Source organism: Bactrocera dorsalis, chromosome 2 (genome assembly GCF_023373825.1).
Source record: "Bactrocera dorsalis isolate Fly_Bdor chromosome 2, ASM2337382v1, whole genome shotgun sequence".
NCBI classification, from domain to species: domain Eukaryota; kingdom Metazoa; phylum Arthropoda; class Insecta; order Diptera; family Tephritidae; genus Bactrocera; species Bactrocera dorsalis.
In genome coordinates this window covers 56089260-56112450 of record NC_064304.1, presented here as the reverse complement: position 1 = coordinate 56112450, position 23191 = coordinate 56089260, and the positions used below count along the sequence as shown (strand labels likewise).

The following is a 23191-nucleotide window of genomic DNA, read 5'->3' as shown; positions in this document are numbered from 1 at the left end:
CCCTTTTTGTGGAAGGGGCAGAGCACACTTAAATTCCAATCGTTGAGCTTGCTTACGTCCGACCATATTTTACAAAAAAACCGATGCATGCTCCTTATCACTTTTTCGCCGACGTGTTTGAATAGCTCCATCCATTGGCTCCCGCTACTTTGTTGTTCTTCAGATGGGTAATTGCTTCGAACTTCCTCATGGTCGGGCAATGGAACGTCTGCTCTATCGTCATCGATTAGGAATCGGGTTCGCCTTCTCCTGGCGTTGTGCGTTCGCTGCCATTCTGCATTCTGGAGAAGTGTTCCCTCCATAATTTAAGTATGCTTTGGGCATCGGTGACTAGATCACCTTTCGGGGTTCTACTAGAGTATGCTCCGGTCTTGAAACCTTCTGTAAGCCGCCGCATTTTTTCGTAGAATTTTCGAGCATTACCCCCGTCGGCCAGCTTATCAAACTCTTCGTACTCACGCATTTCGGCCTCTTTCTTTTTCTGTCTGCAAATGCGTCTCGCTTCCCTCTTCAACTCTCGGTATATATCCCATCCCGCACTTGTTGTGGTCGATCGTAACGTTGCGAGGAAGGCAGACTGTTTTCTCTCCGCTGCGACACGGCACTCCTCGTCGTACCAGCTGTTCTTTTGCACTTTCCGAAAACTAATGGTATCGGTTGCAGCTGTACGTAAGGAGTTTGAAATGCCGTTCCACAGTTCCCTTATACCGAGTTGTTGACGAGTGCTCTCAGAGAGCAGGATTGCAAGCCGAGTAGAAAATCGTTCGGCTATCTGTTGTGATTGCAGCTTCTCGACGTCGAACCTTCCTTGTGTTTATTGGCGTGCGGTTTTTGCTGCACAGAGGCGGGTGCGAATCTTGGCTGTAACAAGATAGTGGTCCGAGTTGATGTTAGGACCTCGGAGCGCACGCACATCTAAAACACTGGAGACGTGTCTTCCGTCTATCACAACATGATCGATCTGGTTGATGGTGTTTCGATCCAGAGACAGCGAGGTAGCTTGTTGAATCTTCTTATGCTGAGATCTAGTACTACAGATAACCATATTTCGGGCCCCGACGAAGTCGATCAGGCTCAATTCATTTAGAGATGTTTCCTCGTGGAGGCTAATTTTACTGACCGTCGTGCCAAAGATACCTTCTTTGCCCAGCCTGGCGTTGAAGTCGCCAAGCACAATTTTGACATCGTGGCGGGGGCATCTCTCATAAGTGCGCTCCAAGCACTCATAAAAGGCATCTTTGGTCACATCGTCCTTCTCTTCCATCGGGGCGTTGGCGCAAATCAGCGATATGTTGAAGAACCTCGTTTTGATGCGGATTGTGGCTAGACGTTTATTCACCGGAGTGAATAATAGTACTCGGCGACGGAGTCTCTCTCCTACAACGAGTCCCACACCAAACTTGCGCTCTTGTATATGGGCACCGTAGTAAATGCCACAAGGACCTACTCGTTTCAGACCTTGTCCCGTCCATCGCACTTCTTGGACGACGGTGACATTAGCCTTCATTCAACCAGCTGGGCAGCGGCACCTTCCAAATTAAGGGACCCGTCATTCCAGGTCCGAGGCTTGTTATGTCCTTTCATTGGGTGTGTTGCTGAATGCGTTCTGCATTCAGGGCCACCCTCTCACAACAGCCTTTTAATTTTACGGTCCTAACCCCAGGGCTAAGGAGTACTCAATCTGGCCATATCTGAGACAAAAAAAAAAATAAAATACAAACAATTGCCCACAAAACAGAAAAGGTAAATAATAAACAAAGTTGCAAATACAATACCAAGTAGTAAAACCAATTTCAAAATCAACTAAACACGCAAATTTCTACCTCAGGCACAAGTACTTATGTACATAAAATACGTAATTCAATTAAAACCAAAATCGCTTCTTACAGCTAGTATTGCCGGGCTCTCGGCTAATACACCAAGAGTACGGCGAAACACATGCAATGAAATGCATATATAAGAAAAATGGGGACCCAGGATGTTTAATTTTTAATGAAAACTCTCCCTCCAAATACACCATTGCACATGGGAAATTAATAGCACACCTTAACACTGCCCACCAAATCATCACTAGCACAATACATACTCGCGCCGTGCTTGTCCCACCTCACTAATAAAAAGCATTCGACGTCGTCATCACCTGGCACCGCCCGCTAACTTTACTCGATACGTATCCATACTGCAATTGTAATAACGGGTGATTTTTTTGAGGTTAGGATTTTCATGCATTAGTATTTGACAGATCACGTGGGATTTCAGACATGGTGTCAAAGAGAAAGATGCTCAGTATGCTTTGACATTTCATCATGAATAGACTTACTAACGAGCAACGCTTGCAAATCATTGAATTTTATTACCAAAATCAGTGTTCGGTTCTTTTCTTTTTTATCGACAAATTTTGTTCAGCGATGAGGCTCATTTCTGGTTGAATGGCTACGTAAATAAGCAAAATTTCCGCATTTGGGGTGAAGAGCAACCAGAAGCCGTTCAAGAACTGCCCATGCATCCCGAAAAATGCACTGTTTGGTGTGGTTTGTACGCTGGTGGAATCATTGGACCGTATTTTTTCAAAGATGCTGTTGGACGCAACGTTACGGTGAATGGCGATCGCTATCGTTCGATGCTAACAAACTTTTTGTTGCCAAAAATGGAAGAACTGAACTTGGTTGACATGTGGTTTCAACAAGATGGCGCTACATGCCACACAGCTCGCGATTCTATGGCCATTTTGAGGGAAAACTTCGGACAACAATTCATCTCAAGAAATGGACCCGTAAGTTGGCCACCAAGATCATGCGATTTAACGCCTTTAGACTATTTTTTGTGGGGCTACGTCAAGTCTAAAGTCTACAGAAATAAGCCAGCAACTATTCCAGCTTTGGAAGACAACATTTCCGAAGAAATTCGGGCTATTCCGGCCGAAATGCTCGAAAAAGTTGCCCAAAATTGGACTTTCCGAATGGACCACCTAAGACGCAGCCGCGGTCAACATTTAAATGAAATTATCTTCAAAAAGTAAATGTCATGAACCAATCTAACGTTTCAAATAAAGAACCGATGAGATTTTGCAAATTTTATGCGTTTTTTTTTTTAAAAAAGTTATCAAGCTCTTAAAAAATCACCCTTTATTATACTTCACTTCGTTTGATCTAAACATCCACTCATCCGCTCGCCATTGATTTATTTTTGCACTACCATTTAAGAAAATTTTAATATATATATATTTTCAAAAAAAAAACGGTGTGGTTAAGCGTATATCATATATTAGATTCTGCTTTGGGGTCATTGACCTATCCTTTTACATCCCCAAATGGAGATTTTGGTTGAAGGATCAATGCAATACTATTGAATTTATTCAGAAGAAGGTACTGTTCTTCGAAATTGCTGATTCCTATGCCAATAACTTACCGATACCACATGAAGAACAAATGAACACAGCAGAAGACAAAATAATTTCTTAGTTGAAAAGATTTCAAAATTAAGCATCACTTCGAAACTTCATCGGTATTTCATTCAAACAATTCATCACTTATGATCTTGACATTCTTTCGCTGGTGCATACATGGTCATATATAACTTCAAATTAAAATTGGGAGATTTGATTCGAGTGCTTATTAAAGAAAGAATTAAGCCAAAACCAGATACAGAACAAATGATTTTTTTAATTTATTTTGTAAATTGTTTTCTACAATTTTCTTTAGATTTTGTTCACATTTTGTTCAAATTCGACCACTGGCGATCCTCGTAATTAAATTTTTGAGTAAAATTCCGAATTCTCAGAAAAACAATCAAACTTCAACAATCTGTCAAAGCAATGACAGAACGAGGCAAGATGTTAATGGCAATGATAAACTTTTCGGTGGTGTCGGTGAAAAAAAGACGTTTGATAATCAAAAGCATCACTGGAAGTAATATTGAAGCACTAATTATGACTGAGAATTTTAATGGATAAATGGTATTGTTGCAGAAAATCAGTCTTCTTCCCATTGGTTGAAATTTTGCCCTGTCTTTCAGTAAGTATCAATACCAAAAAATCAGTTTTCAGTTTAGATTTCCAAAATTTATTTTCAAAATTAAATCTGAAATGAACTTCCCTTTATTTTGATATCGGAAATAACGTATTATTTATTCGTGAAAGTATTTTCATTATATTGAACAGTTGCTTATGATAGTAGTTAATGTATACCATAGTCACAGCAACGCATGTCCGTTCTACTTGTACTTGAACAAAGTATAATTGGTGAAAAATGAAAAATCAATTGGGTGAACTTGCTTATTAACAACATAATTTAATGCGACTGAATGAGTATATACATACCTTTATTTGCCTTTGGTAAGTTTGTATCTCTGAAGTTTTCATTGTTGCAGCTCGATGTATCTCTATAGGTTAGCCCTAGAGAAACTTTAGTGTTGGATGGCTCGCCTATCTCTTTAGCAACTATTTCTTTTATAATACGTGTTTCAGGTTTTCGCAGTCTTAAAATATGACGGAAGAAACGTTGAATAATAACAATAGCAGATATGTACTTTTTCTGCATATACATATCTAACTCGCAAATAATTTTAGTATTATTTTTACCTATTAACTTTACAGTTTTAAATTCTTGATTATTGATTGTATTGAATGTTGATAAATCTAAATGTCTTATCTCACTGGAATTTCTAGGGTCATTAAGATCGGATTGAACTTTTTCCTTCCTCTGCCTTTGAGTAAGAAATCGACCACAAGTACATTTTTCATCTGTATAGGTTGAAAACTCCTGAGTAGTTTTAAGGTAATTTTCGTACGAACCATATTCTACTAAACAATTTGTCCCATAATGTTGTTCTTTTAATTGATTGAAATATTGGACAGCGAATTCGAAAATGTTGTCTGGATTTGTACGTAAAACAGCTTTGATGAACTCTTTTATAAGCTCAAATAACTTTTCCGGAACTATACCATGAAGAAGAGAAAGAGGAACTTGTGGTTGTAGTGAAACAGTGCTGATTTTTATTATTGTAGTTTCATAATTTAGAATTGCTTCAAAGTTTTGGTGCTTATTATATACTTCTTGTTCTTCAATCATAGACTCAAAATAATTCGCCGAAAACTCATAAATATTTAGAGGTTTTTTCTTTAATATTTCCTTTGTAAGATTTTTCATAAGATCCCGGAGTCCTTCCGTTACACAAAGCGGTTTTATCCTTGACATTTTATTTTATAAGTTTTCATAAATTCACTATATTTCTATGACTGTCTAGTCAATACTACATGTACACCAGTTTCTTTGTAAAATGTTGGTGTAGATTAATGTATCCAATAACAACGGTAGGCATAACAAATAATGTATAGCGTCTACCAATAGGGATGAAATGATTTTGACGGCTCTTTTTGGCCATGTTTGTTTATGGATTTGTTTCAAATTCTGTATTCAGTAACTTTTGAAATTTTAATATGTCACATTTTACTTTGGTACGACGCTAGGAAATTGTCCAAAATGATTACGTCAAACCAAACTCTCTTTCTGGCTTAATGTTTTCGTCAACAAACAAAAGTGTCACTATTGGGGTGATTAAATCCTCGTGTGGTTCAGGAAACGAAATTTCATCCCGAAAAAGTGAAAATGAACATTTTGAGAAAGGGTTCAAATGGTCGCCAAGATCATTTCAATCAACCAGTAGCACTCAAGGAGATTGAAGATATACTCGTAATTCAACGCACTATAGCCGAAATTCAAGTCGAACTGCCATGGCATAAAATTATAGGCAATTTGGACACATCCTGCCCATAAGATTTCGCATGTTTCCAGCTTAGCAAATATTTTTTCAAGGGTGGAGTTCACTGAGCCCAAATTCAATAGTATTTTCCCCAAAAAAGCAGTATTTTATTAACACACAAAATGCTTTATAATCCATTTTTTTGTAAACTAACACAAGTTGCTTCACAAAAATGCTATATCTCATCAACTAATAGAAATCATATAGATGGTAATAGTAGTTTTATCTATGTATCAGCCACAGTGAAGCGTGGACGGGTCCTGTAGTAGGGATTTTAAAAAAAAGTTTTATATACTTAATTGTGTATAATTTGCAAACACATACATATATCGGCTAATTATGTATCGTTTACGCGAATTTGTGGATGTTCTTTCCATTCATAATTTACAGTAAATTTCAAGTATTGTTTCTGAAAAAAAACGCATTGAAGTGGAAATAACCTTTGATATCATTCGTTTTATTTTGTTAAGTTAGAAACTGTTAGATTAATTTCAAGTGTATTGTGTGTCAGTTAATTTTTGAAACAAATTTTTGAAGATCAATTTTATGTAGTTGGTGGAATCGACAATATCAACAACCACAACGAAAAAGAAGTGATTGATTTTTCCCGTTTTCGTTACATGCGGTTGGTTTGTTGCAAATTTTAACGAAAATTAATTGACAACGTTTATTATATTTTGTTGAGTTAGAAATGCTTAGGTAAATTTCAAGTGCATTGTTTGATAGTTAAATTATTTACAATTGTTTTCTAAGGATAATTAGTTAATTGAATCAACATCAACAACACTTAAATTCGAGAAAGGATTTTTTGACGGTATCCCATGATTTTATTTATTATTGGCGAGTTTCTTTTTGGATCGCTTTCATATTGATTCCATGAACTTTGTTTGCAGGCATTGTTTAGCTAAGCTTTTTTGCTTCGTGATATGACGGTCTCACATCAAATTTGATAGAAATATAGAAAAAGTCCCCAAACTGTTTCGACAATATTCGAAGCTACATTTTGGCCTTTGATATGGTCATTTCGGAATATTTCTGACACAGTTTTAAGAGGAATTTATGATTTCAAATTTCACAACATATTTTATCACAGATTAGGACCCATGATCACAGCAATTGGTTGTAAGCCAAATAATGCCCAGTTGTAATTTTACGATGCCGATACGATTGTTCAATATGCAAGATGAAAGAGCAATCAAATAAAACCTGCGATGCTGTTAATCAGACAATTTCTGTTGAATGAGATAGAATTAATCAATTTATTCGTTCATTTCATACAATGATGGAACATTGTGACAGAGTATTCAATGCACAGAAACAGATTCGTATGGCAATTATTATGAATCGTTAAACAGATATACGAAGATATAATGATGCCACTCGATCTGATTTTTCTGTTATATGTATTTACGACTGTAGATGCTGAACCACCATTTAAGTGAATTTTGATATATTTTCAAAAAACAAACGGTGTGGTTAAGCATATCTTAATATATAAAAATCACGTGTCACATTGTTTGTTTGCGATGGACTCTTAAACTACTGAACCGATTTTAATGAAATTTTTAACACTGTGTGCAGTTTGGTCCAACTTGAAAGATAGGATAGTTTATAACTCTCCTTATAGTCGCATTATTTATTTATTGCAAATTATTTGTTTATTATTAGCAAAGAGCTATCCACCAGTTGGTGGCGCTAAGAGCGGTATTTAGTGCGGTATGTTACAGTAGATGGCGCTACAAACATTAAAAACATTAAATGAAAATGCGTTGTTTGAAGTTTATATTATTTGTGGTAAAGTTATACGAGTCTATGACGTCCAAAAAAAAAATAAAAATTGGGCGGGGCGAAGTTCGCCGGGTCAGCTAGTATCATATATTAGATTCTGCTTTGGGGTCATTGGCCCATCCTTTTACATCCCCAAATGGAGACTTTGGTTGAAGGATCAATGCAATACTATTGAATTTATTCAGAAGAAGGTACTGTTCTTCGAAATTGCTGATTCCCATGCCAATAACTTTCCGATACAACGTGAAGAACAAATGAACACAGCAGAAGACAAAATAATTTCTTAGTTGAAAAAATTTCAAAATGAAGCATCACTTCGAGACTTCATCGGTATTTCATTCAAACAATTCATCACTTATGATCTTGACATTCTTTCGCAGGTGCATACGTGGTCATATATAACTTCAAATTAAAATTGGGCGATTTGATTCGAGTGCTTATTAAAGAAAGAATTAAGCCAAAACCAGATACAGAACAAATGATTTTTTTAATTTATTTTGTAAATTTTTTTCTACAATTTTCTTTAGATTTTGTTCACATTTTGTTCAAATTCGACCACTGGCGATCGTCGTAATTAAATTTTTGAGTAAAATTCCGAAATTCTCAGAAAAACAATCAAACTTCAACAATCTGTCAAAGCAATGACAGAACGAGGCAAGATGTTAATGGCAATGATAAACTTTACGGTGGTGTCGGTGAAAAAAAGAAGTTTGATAATCAAAAGCATCACTGGAAGTAATATTGAAGCACTAATTATGACTGAGAATTTTAATGGATAAATGGTATTGTTGCAGAAAATCAGTCTTCTTCCCATTGGTTGAAATTTTGCCCTGTCTTTCAGTAAGTATCAATACCAAAAAATCAGTTTTCAGTTTAGATTTCCAAAATTTATTTTCAAAATTAAATCTGAAATGAACTTCCCTTTATTTTGATATCGGAAATAACGTATTATTTATTCGTGAAAGTATTTTCATTATATTGAACAGTTGCTTATGATAGTAGTTAATGTATACCATAGTCACAGCAACGCATGTCCGTTCTACTTGTACTTGAATAAAGTATAATTGGTGAAAAATGAAAAATCAATTGGGTGAACTTGCTTATTAACAACATAGTTTAATGCGACTGAATGAGTATATACATACCTTTATTTGCCTTTGGTAAGTTTGTATCTCTGAAGTTTTCATTGTTGCAGCTCGATGTATCTCTATAGGTTAGCCCTAGAGAAACTTTAGTGTTGGATGGCTCGCCTATCTCTTTAGCAACTATTTCTTTTATAATACGTGTTTCAGGTTTTCGCAGTCTTAAAATATGACGGAAGAAACGTTGAATAATAACAATAGCAGATATGTACTTTTTCTGCATATACATATCTAACTCGCAAATAATTTTAGTATTATTTTTACCTATTAACTTTACAGTTTTAAATTCTTGATTATTGATTTTATTGAATGTTGATAAATCTAAATGTCTTATCTCACTGGAATTTCTAGGGTCATTAAGATCGGATTGAACTTTTTCCTTCCTCTGCCTTTGAGTAAGAAATCGACCACAAGTACATTTTTCATCTGTATAGGTTGAAAACTCCTGAGTAGTTTTAAGGTAATTTTCGTACGAACCATATTCTACTAAACAATTTGTCCCATAATGTTGTTCTTTTAATTGATTGAAATATTGGACAGCGAATTCGAAAATGTTGTCTGGATTTGTACGTAAAACAGCTTTGATGAACTCTTTTATAAGCTCAAATAACTTTTCCGGAACTATACCATGAAGAAGAGAAAGAGGAACTTGTGGTTGTAGTGAAACAGTGCTGATTTTTATTATTGTAGTTTCATAATTTAGAATTGCTTCAAAGTTTTGGTGCTTATTATATACTTCTTGTTCTTCAATCATAGACTCAAAATAATTCGCCGAAAACTCATAAATATTTAGAGGTTTTTTCTTTAATATTTCCTTTGTAAGATTTTTCATAAGATCCCGGAGTCCTTCCGTTACACAAAGCGGTTTTATCCTTGACATTTTATTTTATAAGTTTTCATAAATTCACTATATTTCTATGACTGTCTAGTCAATACTACATGTACACCAGTTTCTTTGTAAAATGTTGGTGTAGATTAATGTATCCAATAACAACGGTAGGCATAACAAATAATGTATAGCGTCTACCAATAGGGATGAAATGATTTTGACGGCTCTTTTTGGCCATGTTTGTTTATGGATTTGTTTCAAATTCTGTATTCAGTAACTTTTGAAATTTTAATATGTCACGTTTTACTTTGGTACGACGCTAGGAAATTGTCCAAAATGATTACGTCAAACCAAACTCTCTTTCTGGCTTAATGTTTTCGTCAACAAACAAAAGTGTCACTATTGGGGTGATTAAATCCTCGTGTGGTTCAGGAAACGAAATTTCATCCCGAAAAAGTGAAAATGAACATTTTGAGAAAGGGTTCAAATGGTCGCCAAGATCATTTCAATCAACCAGTAGCACTCAAGGAGATTGAAGATATACTCGTAATTCAACGCACTATAGCCGAAATTCAAGTCGAACTGCCATGGCATAAAATTATAGGCAATTTGGACACATCCTGCCCATAAGATTTCGCATGTTTCCAGCTTAGCAAATATTTTTTCAAGGGTGGAGTTCACTGAGCCCAAATTCAATAGTATTTTCCCCAAAAAAGCAGTATTATATTAACACACAAAATGCTTTATAATCCATTTTTTTGTAAACTAACACAAGTTGCTTCACAAAAATGCTATATCTCATCAACTAATAGAAATCATATAGATGGTAATAGTAGTTTTATCTATGTATCAGCCACAGTGAAGCGTGGACGGGTCCTGTAGTAGGGATTTTAAAAAAAAGTTTTATATACTTAATTGTGTATAATTTGCAAACACATACATATATCGGCTAATTATGTATCGTTTACGCGAATTTGTGGATGTTCTTTCCATTCATAATTTACAGTAAATTTCAAGTATTGTTTCTGAAAAAAAACGCATTGAAGTGGAAATAACCTTTGATATCATTCGTTTTATTTTGTTAAGTTAGAAACTGTTAGATTAATTTCAAGTGTATTGTGTGTCAGTTAATTTTTGAAACAAATTTTTGAAGATCAATTTTATGTAGTTGGTGGAATCGACAATATCAACAACCACAACGAAAAAGAAGTGATTGATTTTTCCCGTTTTCGTTACATGCGGTTGGTTTGTTGCAAATTTTAACGAAAATTAATTGACAACGTTTATTATATTTTGTTGAGTTAGAAATGCTTAGGTAAATTTCAAGTGCATTGTTTGATAGTTAAATTATTTACAATTGTTTTCTAAGGATAATTAGTTAATTGAATCAACATCAACAACACTTAAATTCGAGAAAGGATTTTTTGACGGTATCCCATGATTTTATTTATTATTGGCGAGTTTCTTTTTGGATCGCTTTCATATTGATTCCATGAACTTTGTTTGCAGGCATTGTTTAGCTAAGCTTTTTTGCTTCGTGATATGACGGTCTCACATCAAATTTGATAGAAATATAGAAAAAGTCCCCAAACTGTTTCGACAATATTCGAAGCTACATTTTGGCCTTTGATATGGTCATTTCGGAATATTTCTGACACAGTTTTAAGAGGAATTTATGATTTCAAATTTCACAACATATTTTATCACAGATTAGGACCCATGATCACAGCAATTGGTTGTAAGCCAAATAATGCCCAGTTGTAATTTTACGATGCCGATACGATTGTTCAATATGCAAGATGAAAGAGCAATCAAATAAAACCTGCGATGCTGTTAATCAGACAATTTCTGTTGAATGAGATAGAATTAATCAATTTATTCGTTCATTTCATACAATGATGGAACATTGTGACAGAGTATTCAATGCACAGAAACAGATTCGTATGGCAATTATTATGAATCGTTAAACAGATATACGAAGATATAATGATGCCACTCGATCTGATTTTTCTGTTATATGTATTTACGACTGTAGATGCTGAACCACCATTTAAGTGAATTTTGATATATTTTCAAAAAACAAACGGTGTGGTTAAGCATATCTTAATATATAAAAATCACGTGTCACATTGTTTGTTTGCGATGGACTCTTAAACTACTGAACCGATTTTAATGAAATTTTTAACACTGTGTGCAGTTTGGTCCAACTTGAAAGATAGGATAGTTTATAACTCTCCTTATAGTCGCATTATTTATTTATTGCAAATTATTTGTTTATTATTAGCAAAGAGCTATCCACCAGTTGGTGGCGCTAAGAGCGGTATTTAGTGCGGTATGTTACAGTAGATGGCGCTACAAACATTAAAAACATTAAATGAAAATGCGTTGTTTGAAGTTTATATTATTTGTGGTAAAGTTATACGAGTCTATGACGTCCAAAAAAAAAAATAAAAATTGGGCGGGGCGAAGTTCGCCGGGTCAGCTAGTATCATATATTAGTTTCTGCTTTGGGGTCATTGGCCCATCCTTTTACATCCCCAAATGGAGACTTTGGTTGAAGGATCAATGCAATACTATTGAATTTATTCAGAAGAAGGTACTGTTCTTCGAAATTGCTGATTCCTATGCCAATAACTTTCCGATACAACGTGAAGAACAAATGAACACAGCAGAAGACAAAATAATTTCTTAGTTGAAAAAATTTCAAAATGAAGCATCACTTCGAGACTTCATCGGTATTTCATTCAAACAATTCATCACTTATGATCTTGACATTCTTTCGCAGGTGCATACGTGGTCATATATAACTTCAAATTAAAATTGGGCGATTTGATTCGAGTGCTTATTAAAGAAAGAATTAAGCCAAAACCAGATACAGAACAAATGATTTTTTTAATTTATTTTGTAAATTTTTTTCTACAATTTTCTTTAGATTTTGTTCACATTTTGTCCAAATTCGACCACTGGCGATCGTCGTAATTAAATTTTTGAGTAAAATTCCGAAATTCTCAGAAAAACAATCAAACTTCAACAATCTGTCAAAGCAATGACAGAACGAGGCAACATGTTAATGGCAATGATAAACTTTACGGTGGTGTCGGTGAAAAAAAGAAGTTTGATAATCAAAAGCATCACTGGAAGTAATATTGAAGCACTAATTATGACTGAGAATTTTAATGGATAAATGGTATTGTTGCAGAAAATCAGTCTTCTTCCCATTGGTTGAAATTTTGCCCATTCTTTCAGTAAGTATCAATGCCAAAAAATCAGTTTTCAGTTTAGATTTCCAAAATTTATTTTCAAAATTAAATCTGAAATGAACTTCCCTTTATTTTGATATCGGAAATAACGTATTATTTATTCGTGAAAGTATTTTCATTATATTGAACAGTTGCTTATGATAGTAGTTAATGTATACCATAGTCACAGCAACGCATGTCCGTTCTACTTGTACTTGAATAAAGTATAATTGGTGAAAAATGAAAAATCAATTGGGTGAACTTGCTTATTAACAACATAGTTTAATGCGACTGAATGAGTATATACATACCTTTATTTGCCTTTGGTAAGTTTGTATCTCTGAAGTTTTCATTGTTGCAGCTCGATGTATCTCTATAGGTTAGCCCTAGAGAAACTTTAGTGTTGGATGGCTCGCCTATCTCTTTAGCAACTATTTCTTTTATAATACGTGTTTCAGGTTTTCGCAGTCTTAAAATATGACGGAAGAAACGTTGAATAATAACAATAGCAGATATGTACTTTTTCTGCATATACATATCTAACTCGCAAATAATTTTAGTATTATTTTTACCTATTAACTTTACAGTTTTAAATTCTTGATTATTGATTGTATTGAATGTTGATAAATCTAAATGTCTTATCTCACTGGAATTTCTAGGGTCATTAAGATCGGATTGAACTTTTTCCTTCCTCTGCCTTTGAGTAAGAAATCGACCACAAGTACATTTTTCATCTGTATAGGTTGAAAACTCCTGAGTAGTTTTAAGGTAATTTTCGTACGAACCATATTCTACTAAACAATTTGTCCCATAATGTTGTTCTTTTAATTGATTGAAATATTGGACAGCGAATTCGAAAATGTTGTCTGGATTTGTACGTAAAACAGCTTTGATGAACTCTTTTATAAGCTCAAATAACTTTTCCGGAACTATACCATGAAGAAGAGAAAGAGGAACTTGTGGTTGTAGTGAAACAGCGCTGCTTTTTATTATTGTAGTTTCATAATTTAGAATTGCTTCAAAGTTTTGGTGCTTATTAAATACTTCTTGTTCTTCAATCATAGACTCAAAATAATTCGCCGAAAACTCATAAATATTTAGAGGTTTTTTCTTTAATATTTCCTTTGTAAGATTTTTCATAAGATCCCGGAGTCCTTCCGTTACACAAAGCGGTTTTATCCTTGACATTTTATTTTATAAGTTTTCATAAATTCACTATATTTCTATGACTGTCTAGTCAATACTACATGTACACCAGTTTCTTTGTAAAATGTTGGTGTAGATTAATGTATCCAATAACAACGGTAGGCATAACAAATAATGTATAGCGTCTACCAATAGGGATGAAATGATTTTGACGGCTCTTTTTGGCCATGTTTGTTTATGGATTTGTTTCAAATTCTGTATTCAGTAACTTTTGAAATTTTAATATGTCACGCTTTACTTTGGTACGATGATAGGAAATTGTCCAAAATGATTACGTCAAACCAAACTCTCTTTCTGGCTTACTGTTTTCATCAGCAAACAAAAGTGTCGCTATTGGGGTGATTAAATCCTCGTGTGGTTCAGGAAACGGAATTGCATCCCGGAAAAGTGATCCTTTGGTGAGGGTTATAGTATGACGTCATCACCAGGTCTTATTTCTTTCAAATCCAGATAGGAAAAGCTGTTACCGTCCATAGCTAGGTTTATAACACGATATTGACAATCTTGTTTTCCCTAAATTCGAAGATATCGACGCGGACGGTCTCTATTTCCAACAAGATGGTGCGCCGTTTCAGGTCTAAACATGAACACATTGCGCGCAAAATTTGGCAACTCGTTATTTTCGAGAAAAGGTTCATTCAAATGGTCGCCGAGATCCTGCCAATCAAACAGAAATACTCAAGAAGCTTGAATACACCATTCAGCGCACTCGCTCAAATTAGTATATTTAGGCAAAAATGTTTTTGATATCATCGGTATCAACACCCGCGCCGTTAGTTCAGTTTTTTTCAGACTGGAGAAGGAAGTATAGCAAATGGGTCTGGCAGTGAATGAGGGCAAGACGAAATATCTCCTGTCACCAAACAAGCATTCATCGCACTCGCGACTTGGCTCTCAGGTCACTGTTGACAGTCATAACTTTGAAGTTGTAAATAATTTCGTCTATCATGGAACCAGTTTAAACACCACCAACAATGTCAGCCCGAAAATCCAACGCAGGATATCTCTTGCCAGCAGGTGCTACTTCGAACCGAGTAGGCATTTGAGAAGAATTGAGAAGTCTCCTCTCGACGAACAAAAACCAAACTCTATGAGTCACTCATAATTCCCGTCCTGCTCTATGGTGTAGAGGCTTGGACAATGACAAGAAAAAAATATTTGGTACAAAGACACCTGGGAGTTCGATAATCTTTATAAGCCGAGGGAAATATTTGTCCGATTCAACGCAATTTTGATATACCGACAAACCCTTATAAGAAAAGAATTAACCTTTAATTTCAGTTATATGTATCCCATATTGACCCAAATTTTCGATCAAAAGTCAAATATATGTACAGGGGTCTAAATATTCGGTACCAAGGACCTGGAATAGTTTTTTTAGGTTGTAAACAATATTTGGTCATAAGGTGGCACACACTTCGGTAGTTTTCGATTTGTGTACTGGAAACTGAACGAATCAAGTTGAGTTTAATATTGTGCGATATGGGAAATAGGCGTGGTTGTTGTCCGATTTCGTCTATTTTCACACTGCGATATAAGATTGTAAGAAAAATGCCACGTACTGAATTTTATCGAGATCGATTGGTCAGGTCCCAAGATATGAGATTTCATCCCGGCTCCCAGAAAGCTGTCTCATACCATCTCGGTGGTAACACTTAATGTCTCTGGCGTATTTAGGTATTTACTTATCGCGCTTTTAGTAGTTTTTACCAGTACCGTTATGCGGGGAGTGAGCGTGGCTATTTTCCGATTTCATCCATTTTCACACCATCGGTAGGAGCTCTTATAAGATTTGTACTCAGCAATATTGGTTACTGCAGCTTTAGTTGTTTAAGAGATATGAACATTAAACTTTTAGCTACTGCTATCCTCTGTATCGAATTACATCTTTATATAATATCTTAATTAAGTGCTTAGTTATGGCATCACATCTTGTTGTTTATAGACCATTTATTTTCAGTTTAAGCTATATGATGAAAAGATTTGCACCTGTATACCTGAAGACGTTCTCGGACAGCATACTCGTATACATTGTCGACTAAATACGAAGTTTTCTTTTTCCATACATTCGTAACACATTTATCTACCTATCAAAGAATTCATATCATCACTATCTGATTTAAATGGAAAATCACTGATTGATCTACTTTTGTGGTAACTGTGTGATTTGAACGCTTGTGCATTATAAAATCGTAAATTTTCTGCTGTGTTCTTCGAAGTAATGTCTCTTTATCTGAAATAAATTAGTTTAATTTCTACCAAATTCGGTACATAAAATAATAATTCCAACACCTAGTGAGAACATAGGCGAAGCCGAATTACAATTTGGCCTACTTCTCATATAATACAATTTAAATTATCATCTGTGATTATTTCATTTTCCAGTTAAGAAATTAGGCACCAATATAATATTATATATCGGTATAAAAACTTGCCCAGGTATGTCTTTAATGAGATGGACAAACGACCAAGGAAAGCGACTCGAGTCTTTCGTATATAGTGAGTTCTAGGGGCGGTTCGTCAATCGACGACTCCGTCTTCAACCTCCTGATTGAAGAGATGCGGGTAGAGCACGAGGTGGGCGCTGAGCTAGCGCTTCTGGAAGAGAATCTGAAGTATGAGATTTCTCCAGATTAAACCCCAACACGCGTATGCGGTCTCTTCCAATTTACTGCTTAGTCTAAAGCAAGACGAAGCCGATGTCGTTCTAATCCAGCAACGCCGATGTAGGGACGGTAAATCTGTTGTGCCACGCAGGATATTGAAAATTAATTTCTGCATACAAGGTGCGTTCCAAAGGACAAAACAGGACTTTGGGTGCCTGGTGGCGCCATCTATACGTCGACTGGTGATTTCATAGACTGGAAATGAAGTTATTGTGTGTTAAGTGTCAGTGTATTTGTGTTATCGTTGCGAAAATGAGCTTCGAACAAAGGGCCTACATTAAATTTCGTGGTAAAATTGGTAAAACCTTTACCGAAACATTTCAATCGATAAAACAAATTTATGGCGATCAGTACCCGTAGCAAAGTGCACAAGTGGTTTCAAGGTATTCAAAGTGTTGGTGAGGACATAAATGACGATCAACATGTGGGCCAACCAAAATCCGTGATCGCTGGGAACTCCATCGAAACTGTGCGTGAATTCATCAAAAATCAGCCTGAAATTCATTGAAATGGAATTGAACATCTCCAAAATATCGAGTTGACTTAACTGGTTTATGAAAGGTGTGTGCACAGTTTGTTCCGCACAAATTGACTGACGACCAAAATTTGCGTAGAATCCAACATTCGAAGGACATCATTAAAAAGGTCAAAAAGGACAAAAACTTCCTTCACAATATTGTGACTGGTGACGAAAAGTAGTGTTTCCAATATGATCCAGAAACGAAACACCAGAGGGCTGAATGGAAGGCACCGGACGAAACCCAAAAAATCACGCATGGAGAAGTTAAAAGTGAAGACAATGCTGATTTGCTTTTATGATTCCAAGAGTATTGTCCACAGAAATTTGTTCCACCCGGCCAAAACGTTAATGCGGTATTAAGCCTTGGAGTTTTGCAGCGTTTGGTGCGCTGTATTCGACGAGTTCGGCCCGAATATTGCGAAGATGAAAGTTGGCGTTTGTTGCACGATAATGCGCCATCTCATCGGTCGACGCTTGTGACCGATTATTTGCCTAAAAATCACATTTTAACCATTAACCACTTCCGTATTCACCTGATATGGCACCGTGCGATTTCTTCCTTTTCGGAAAAATTCATTTGCCCATGAAAGGAAAGCGTTATCTAAAACACTCGTTCGACATTGTTTTAGACCGTGCAAGAAACTGTGTTGAAGCAGAAGGAGACTATAAATAATAAAATAAATTGATTTTGCCGAAAAACCCTTTTGTTCTGTTTTTTTTTTTTTTCTTAAAGTCCTGTTTACTTTTGAACGCACCTTGTACATGGCGCAAGGCGATGAGGTGTAACCCTCTCCCTTATTATTGAGGAAGACCTTGGTTGAAGCATCGCGTCATCATTGCTTCTAATGCAACTCCTGGCATTTAATCTGGGGCAGCTCCGACACTAATAACAGAGGTGAGTCACTATTTTATTTCAAAACATGTTTATTTGTAATACTGGAAAGTCTACTACCAATAAACTCTCCCATGCCGAGTTAAGAAAGGCAAAGAGTAAAAGGAAGAAGGTTGAATAAAACTTCAAACACCTCATTCTCAGTTTTCTGTGCGACAGAGTAATTAAATTGGAAAGAGGCAACGCACACCCTCGACGCAATGTGAGTAGGGGAACCTTACAAGGTGTAGTTCTCTGTGCTTCTCTATGAATTCAGGCTGCTTAATATTTTGAAAATCGTGGCTGTCGGGTGATTGCCAATTCAAACACTTATGGTCTAAAGAAAAGGTTTCTGAGTACCGTGTACTCAAGTAAAACCGAGATGTTAAAAGATTCCGATGGCATCCCTACCGAAAAGGGGAGACTCCCGTTTGCAATCGGTGGATACAATTAAATATCTACTGCTCATCCTGGGCTGGAGGCTTTCATGGAAACCGAATATCGAGTAGAGGAGCCATTGGCAAGAGGTGGGGTTTCTCACTGAAAGTGGTTCTCTGGCTCTACGGCACCGTAATCAAGCCCATTATGTTCTATGGAGTCTTTATTTGGTAGAGGCCTCTGGGAAAAGCCACACTTGCTAAGAAAATAGCGTTCAAGTGGCGGCGCTCGTTAGCATGTGTGGTGCTTGTATACATCGTCGGAAAGTGTATGGCTGCGAAAGTTGCTATCAGACGCAGAGAATCTGGGTTCTTTAAAGAACACACACTTTGATTTCATACCGGATCACTTGGATCATGGAGTCTGGCGGCTCCTTCTCTGCCCATATATTGACGAGGAGTTGTGTGTGTGTGTGTGTGTGTGAGTGACTTTATTTACGGAGTGCAGCTTCTTGGGAGCTGTTCGGTGCTCCCGTATCTTCTTCTGTTATACTACTAAATAGCTGGGTTTCACGGAAGCTTGGCCAGCGCTGGAATGCTATCGGCACGTACGCTGTCGCAAAAGCCTTTTGGCCCAAGATCGATCACGTGAGGCATAGTGATATCTTTGCCTTCAGTTAGGCTAGCCTCTTCCTAGTTGTGGGGCTTTTAACATGCCATTGCTCTATTGGCGTCTATGCTGTAAGGTTGGGAATATTTCGTGCAACCGTGTAATGTGTCAAATCATTTCAACAGACATTTTTTTAAGCTTAAGAAGCTCAGGAAAATTTAGATAGTTATTTTAAGTTTGTTTTTAGTAAAAATTAAATCATAATTCAAAGAGATATTCTGCGTATGTAAGTATAGTAACATTAATTAATTAAATTTGTTAATATTTGTTGGACGCCTTGCAGAAAGTGTGGTGCTGGTTGCAGTTTGGGGGTGCCGCTGTATCCCTTCCCATCAGAAGGGGAAATCTCCAGGTGAGTTTTATGTATAAAAATACAATAATTATATGTAAAGTTAGTGCAAATAAGTGAACAAGAAGTGAATAGGGTCGTCCTAAATCGTGATTTTATAAAAAAGTGAAGTTTTAAAATCGTGTTATATGTATACATATATACGTCGTAACCAGTACCCCGCCAAACTATTAGAAACTGTATGCAGATGTTTAACCGACTCTTTAAATTATAATAGTTATTATAATTCATTCATATAGTTCATTTAAAAGCATAAATCATATAAATCAAAAATTAAATTAATAGTTTTGTTTCTAATAATGTATTGTCGTTGTGATATTTTTGATGCAACTGTTTAGTTTTAAATTGTTAGTTTACTAGTTTAGTTAATGTACGTATTTTTTGTTTAATTTCAATAAGGCGGCACGAATGGATCAAGCTGTTGGTTGTTTAAAAACTGTATATATAAAAAGGGTGAAAATAGGCCTCCTGGCCCAGCTGATTCTTTTGTTACTTGTAGGGTTATACAATGACTTAAACACTTGGGAGCGCATACCTTCAAACATCCCACCGAATTAGCGCGAGTGGAGATTAAACGCCTGTGCAAATTTGTATTTTCTACTAAGCGTATTGCTAATTTATAATTTCGAACACAGAAGTTTTTCTTTTTTATGGCTTCACAAAGGACAACACATAGGAGTCCAGGTGCTATATTTGATCAGCCACTTAACCTAACCTAACCTAGTGCCTTTAAGGTGTGTTACGTTATGATCAAAAGTTATGAAATTCCGAAAACAGCTGTTCAATCCCCCACGTACCGAATACGTTGACCTCCAGGTCTATTGCTAACTTATGACCGAATTAGTGATCATATATAAACTTATAACTTTAAAAAACAAATGTTAGTCATTAAAATTTGCTCAATTTTTTAAAATATTCTTCATTAAGACATCTAAACTTTACAAGACAACTTCAAAAAACAAATATTAATCATTAAAAATTGCTCTTTTTTTTTAATATTCTTCATTAAGACCTCTACATTTTTCAAGACAATTGGATGCAAAATGATATGTAAGACTCAGAATTTACTGTTCTATTTTGTTCTACTGGTGTGGCTGCGACATGTTCAGTTTTTCCAAAAAAACAGGAAACCATTTACTTGGAAGTACTTCGTAGTTGAACGGCTTTTGTTTGATGCGACTCATATTGAAACACACATACAGTCGACTGCTATCTATTTTCGGGCTCATTCGTATAAATCCATGATTCAGCACCTGTCACATTGTCATAGAGAAATGATTTTGGGCGACTTTCACGAAATTCGTAACATCGCTCGTTGGAGCATTTGGTCTCAACAACCGGACAAAATTATTTAAAGTGATTTTATGAATAAAAATGCATGATTGGATATAATACTTAATACAATATATTAAAATAAAACAAGTAAGGAAGGGTTAAGTTCGGGTGCAACCGAACATTTTACATTGAATATATTTGAGTAGGGGGTAGTATCGACCAGATTTTATCTATTTTTGCTCATCCCACATACTACTAATATGCCACATACTCAAAAATATGTTCCCTAGGTTTCATTAAGGTACCTTACATACAATCACCAATCATATAGAGCAAGGTAAAGTGGATGTTCGAAAAGATTGGTAATAGTTATATGGGGGAGGGTCAAGTTTTCGCGCAATTGTATCTGTTTTAGGTGCAAAGATACAATGTTATGAATAAAACATGCTCTGCAATTTTCATTAAGATCAAATATTAGAGGATATATCCAGCATAAAGTGACCTAGAAGATCGAAAATTTTCATATTAGGCATATTGGGCTCACCATAAGTACCGGGGTCCACATATTGGCTATCTATGGGCTTGGACAGCTTTGGTTGGATTTGGACAATTTTTGGTCAAAAGGTGGCATACTTTAAGGGAATTATTACCGAAAAATTTTAATCCGTTATATCAATTCTTCTTAATTCTTTATTTGTGTTCTGGAAAGTGAAGGTTGTAGTCCGATTTCGCTCATTTTCACACTATGACATAGAAATATTAAAAGAATATTACATACTAAATTAAGGCGAAATCGATCTGTCGAGTTCCGAGATATGCCACGCCCATTGTCCAATTTTCAAACCGGCTCCGATAGAGCCCCTTATACCATCTGTGTACCACCCGTCTAGAATAATTTAGCTGGATTTCAGTAATTAATTAAAAAACAAAATATAAAACATGTGCTAAAAATGAGAAAACTTTAGTATACGAGTACCGTCCTAGGGTTTCCGGAATGAAATGAATATGGTCGGATATAAGAAGTTCTTCAGATCAAGAATATAGTTATAGCCACGGGAAACTAACGGTTTTCGAGAAATTTGCGTTTAAAGTTTAAAATTACCACTAAAATAAATACGTATTTTTTTTGGATTTAAAATTAAGTTTACATTTATATTTTGCATGTCCACAAACACTTTACAAACTCGTTTGTACACGTTTTTTACTTTATGGAGTGCAAACATAGTTTTTAATAGGGTTGCAAACTGTCAAATAATCGGTGTTACCTTATCGACATCTTTTACAAATAAACTGAAGGAAATAAAGATAACGATTATATTAAAATTCAGAATCATCTAAATAAATAGAATATGAAGAAATTATTACAATTTAATAAAAGAAGAGTGTTTTAAGGCTTATACGTAAATTTTGTTGTATCTAATAGTTTTGCAAAAGGATCCACGTGTCTGTTGGCAATATTTTTTTGCCAAACGTACTCCAACATCAAATCCGCAAAGTTTTCGGGATTATTGCAGTTGGGTCTAGCAAAATATCTTTCTATTATCCGTCATTTTCGCATCGATTTTTTTTCCATGGTCGGCCTACGCGCTTTAACAAAACCAACCCTGAACATAGAACTTCATTAAGCGTAAACGGCCTTCATCCGCGTTTTGAAACTGTAACCCTAGCTGGTCCAATACCGAGATTTGTTAAGTTTTTCGCTTAAAGCTCCTTTTTGCATTGGCAGCCTTCGGCAGCGCTACAAAAAATAACTCTGGTCATTTCAACAGAACAAGGTTTTTTCGCGTAGAATTCCTTTTTACGTTGGCGCACTACAAAAAATATAATCTATTTTGTGTCTTTCTTGTATTTGGGTTATAATATTTCTTTTATTTTATTTTTGTTATTTTGTAAGATATATTAGTATCGTAACATTGATTATTCGACTAACTTTTGTTATTGTTAAATAAATGAAATTGAACAATAAGTTAAATATTGAAATGAAACATGTGAACATCTTCTCTTCTACTTTCGTAGTTACCGCTCACTCGATTATAGCCGAGTTAACAACAGCGCGCAAGCCTTTTCTTTTTCTCGCAAGGTAGCGTCCATTGGAGATTCCAAGCGACACCAGGTCCTTTTGCTCTTGGCCTTTCCAACGGAGTGGAGGTCTTGCTCTTCCTCTACTTCTCCCGGCGGGTACTGCGACGAATCCTTTCAGAACTGGAGTGTTTTCGTCCATTCGGACGACTTGACCTAGCCAGCGTAGCCGCTGTCTTTTAATTCGCTGAACTATGTCAATGTCGTCGATTATTTCATACGATATGCGATATTCGCCGTTGCCAATGCGCAAAGGACCATAACGTTAAATAAAGACGTTGGCATAAGTTTATTACATCTGGTGAGGTTTACTTTGAAGACGACAAAATAAATATTGATGAATAATTAAATATTTTGCGTTTTATTTACATTTTTCGGGTACTCTTTTGTCACAATATGAAGATGTATGTTAAGAGCTGC

The 23191-nt window shown here is 35.7% G+C and overlaps 1 protein-coding gene across 11 annotated transcripts in view; it reads right to left on the bottom strand.

The window, feature by feature from the left end:
- The window catches only part of LOC105233704 (uncharacterized), a 746688-nt gene extending 732599 nt beyond the window's left edge, over window positions 1-14089 (bottom strand). For 3 of the 11 annotated variants that reach the window (XM_049447978.1, XM_049447977.1, XM_049447976.1), the window contains exon 1: window positions 4319-5388. In XM_049447978.1, coding sequence (XP_049303935.1) covers window positions 4319-5195 — 877 coding nt within the window. In that variant the 5' untranslated portion in view covers window positions 5196-5388. Of the gene's footprint in view, window positions 1-4318; window positions 5394-8693; window positions 10202-13069 lie in introns of those variants that run through there. The other 8 variants (XM_049447973.1, XM_049447982.1, XM_049447974.1 and 5 more) reach the window with 7 other exon arrangements.
- Window positions 14090-23191: the final 9102 nt, after the last annotated feature.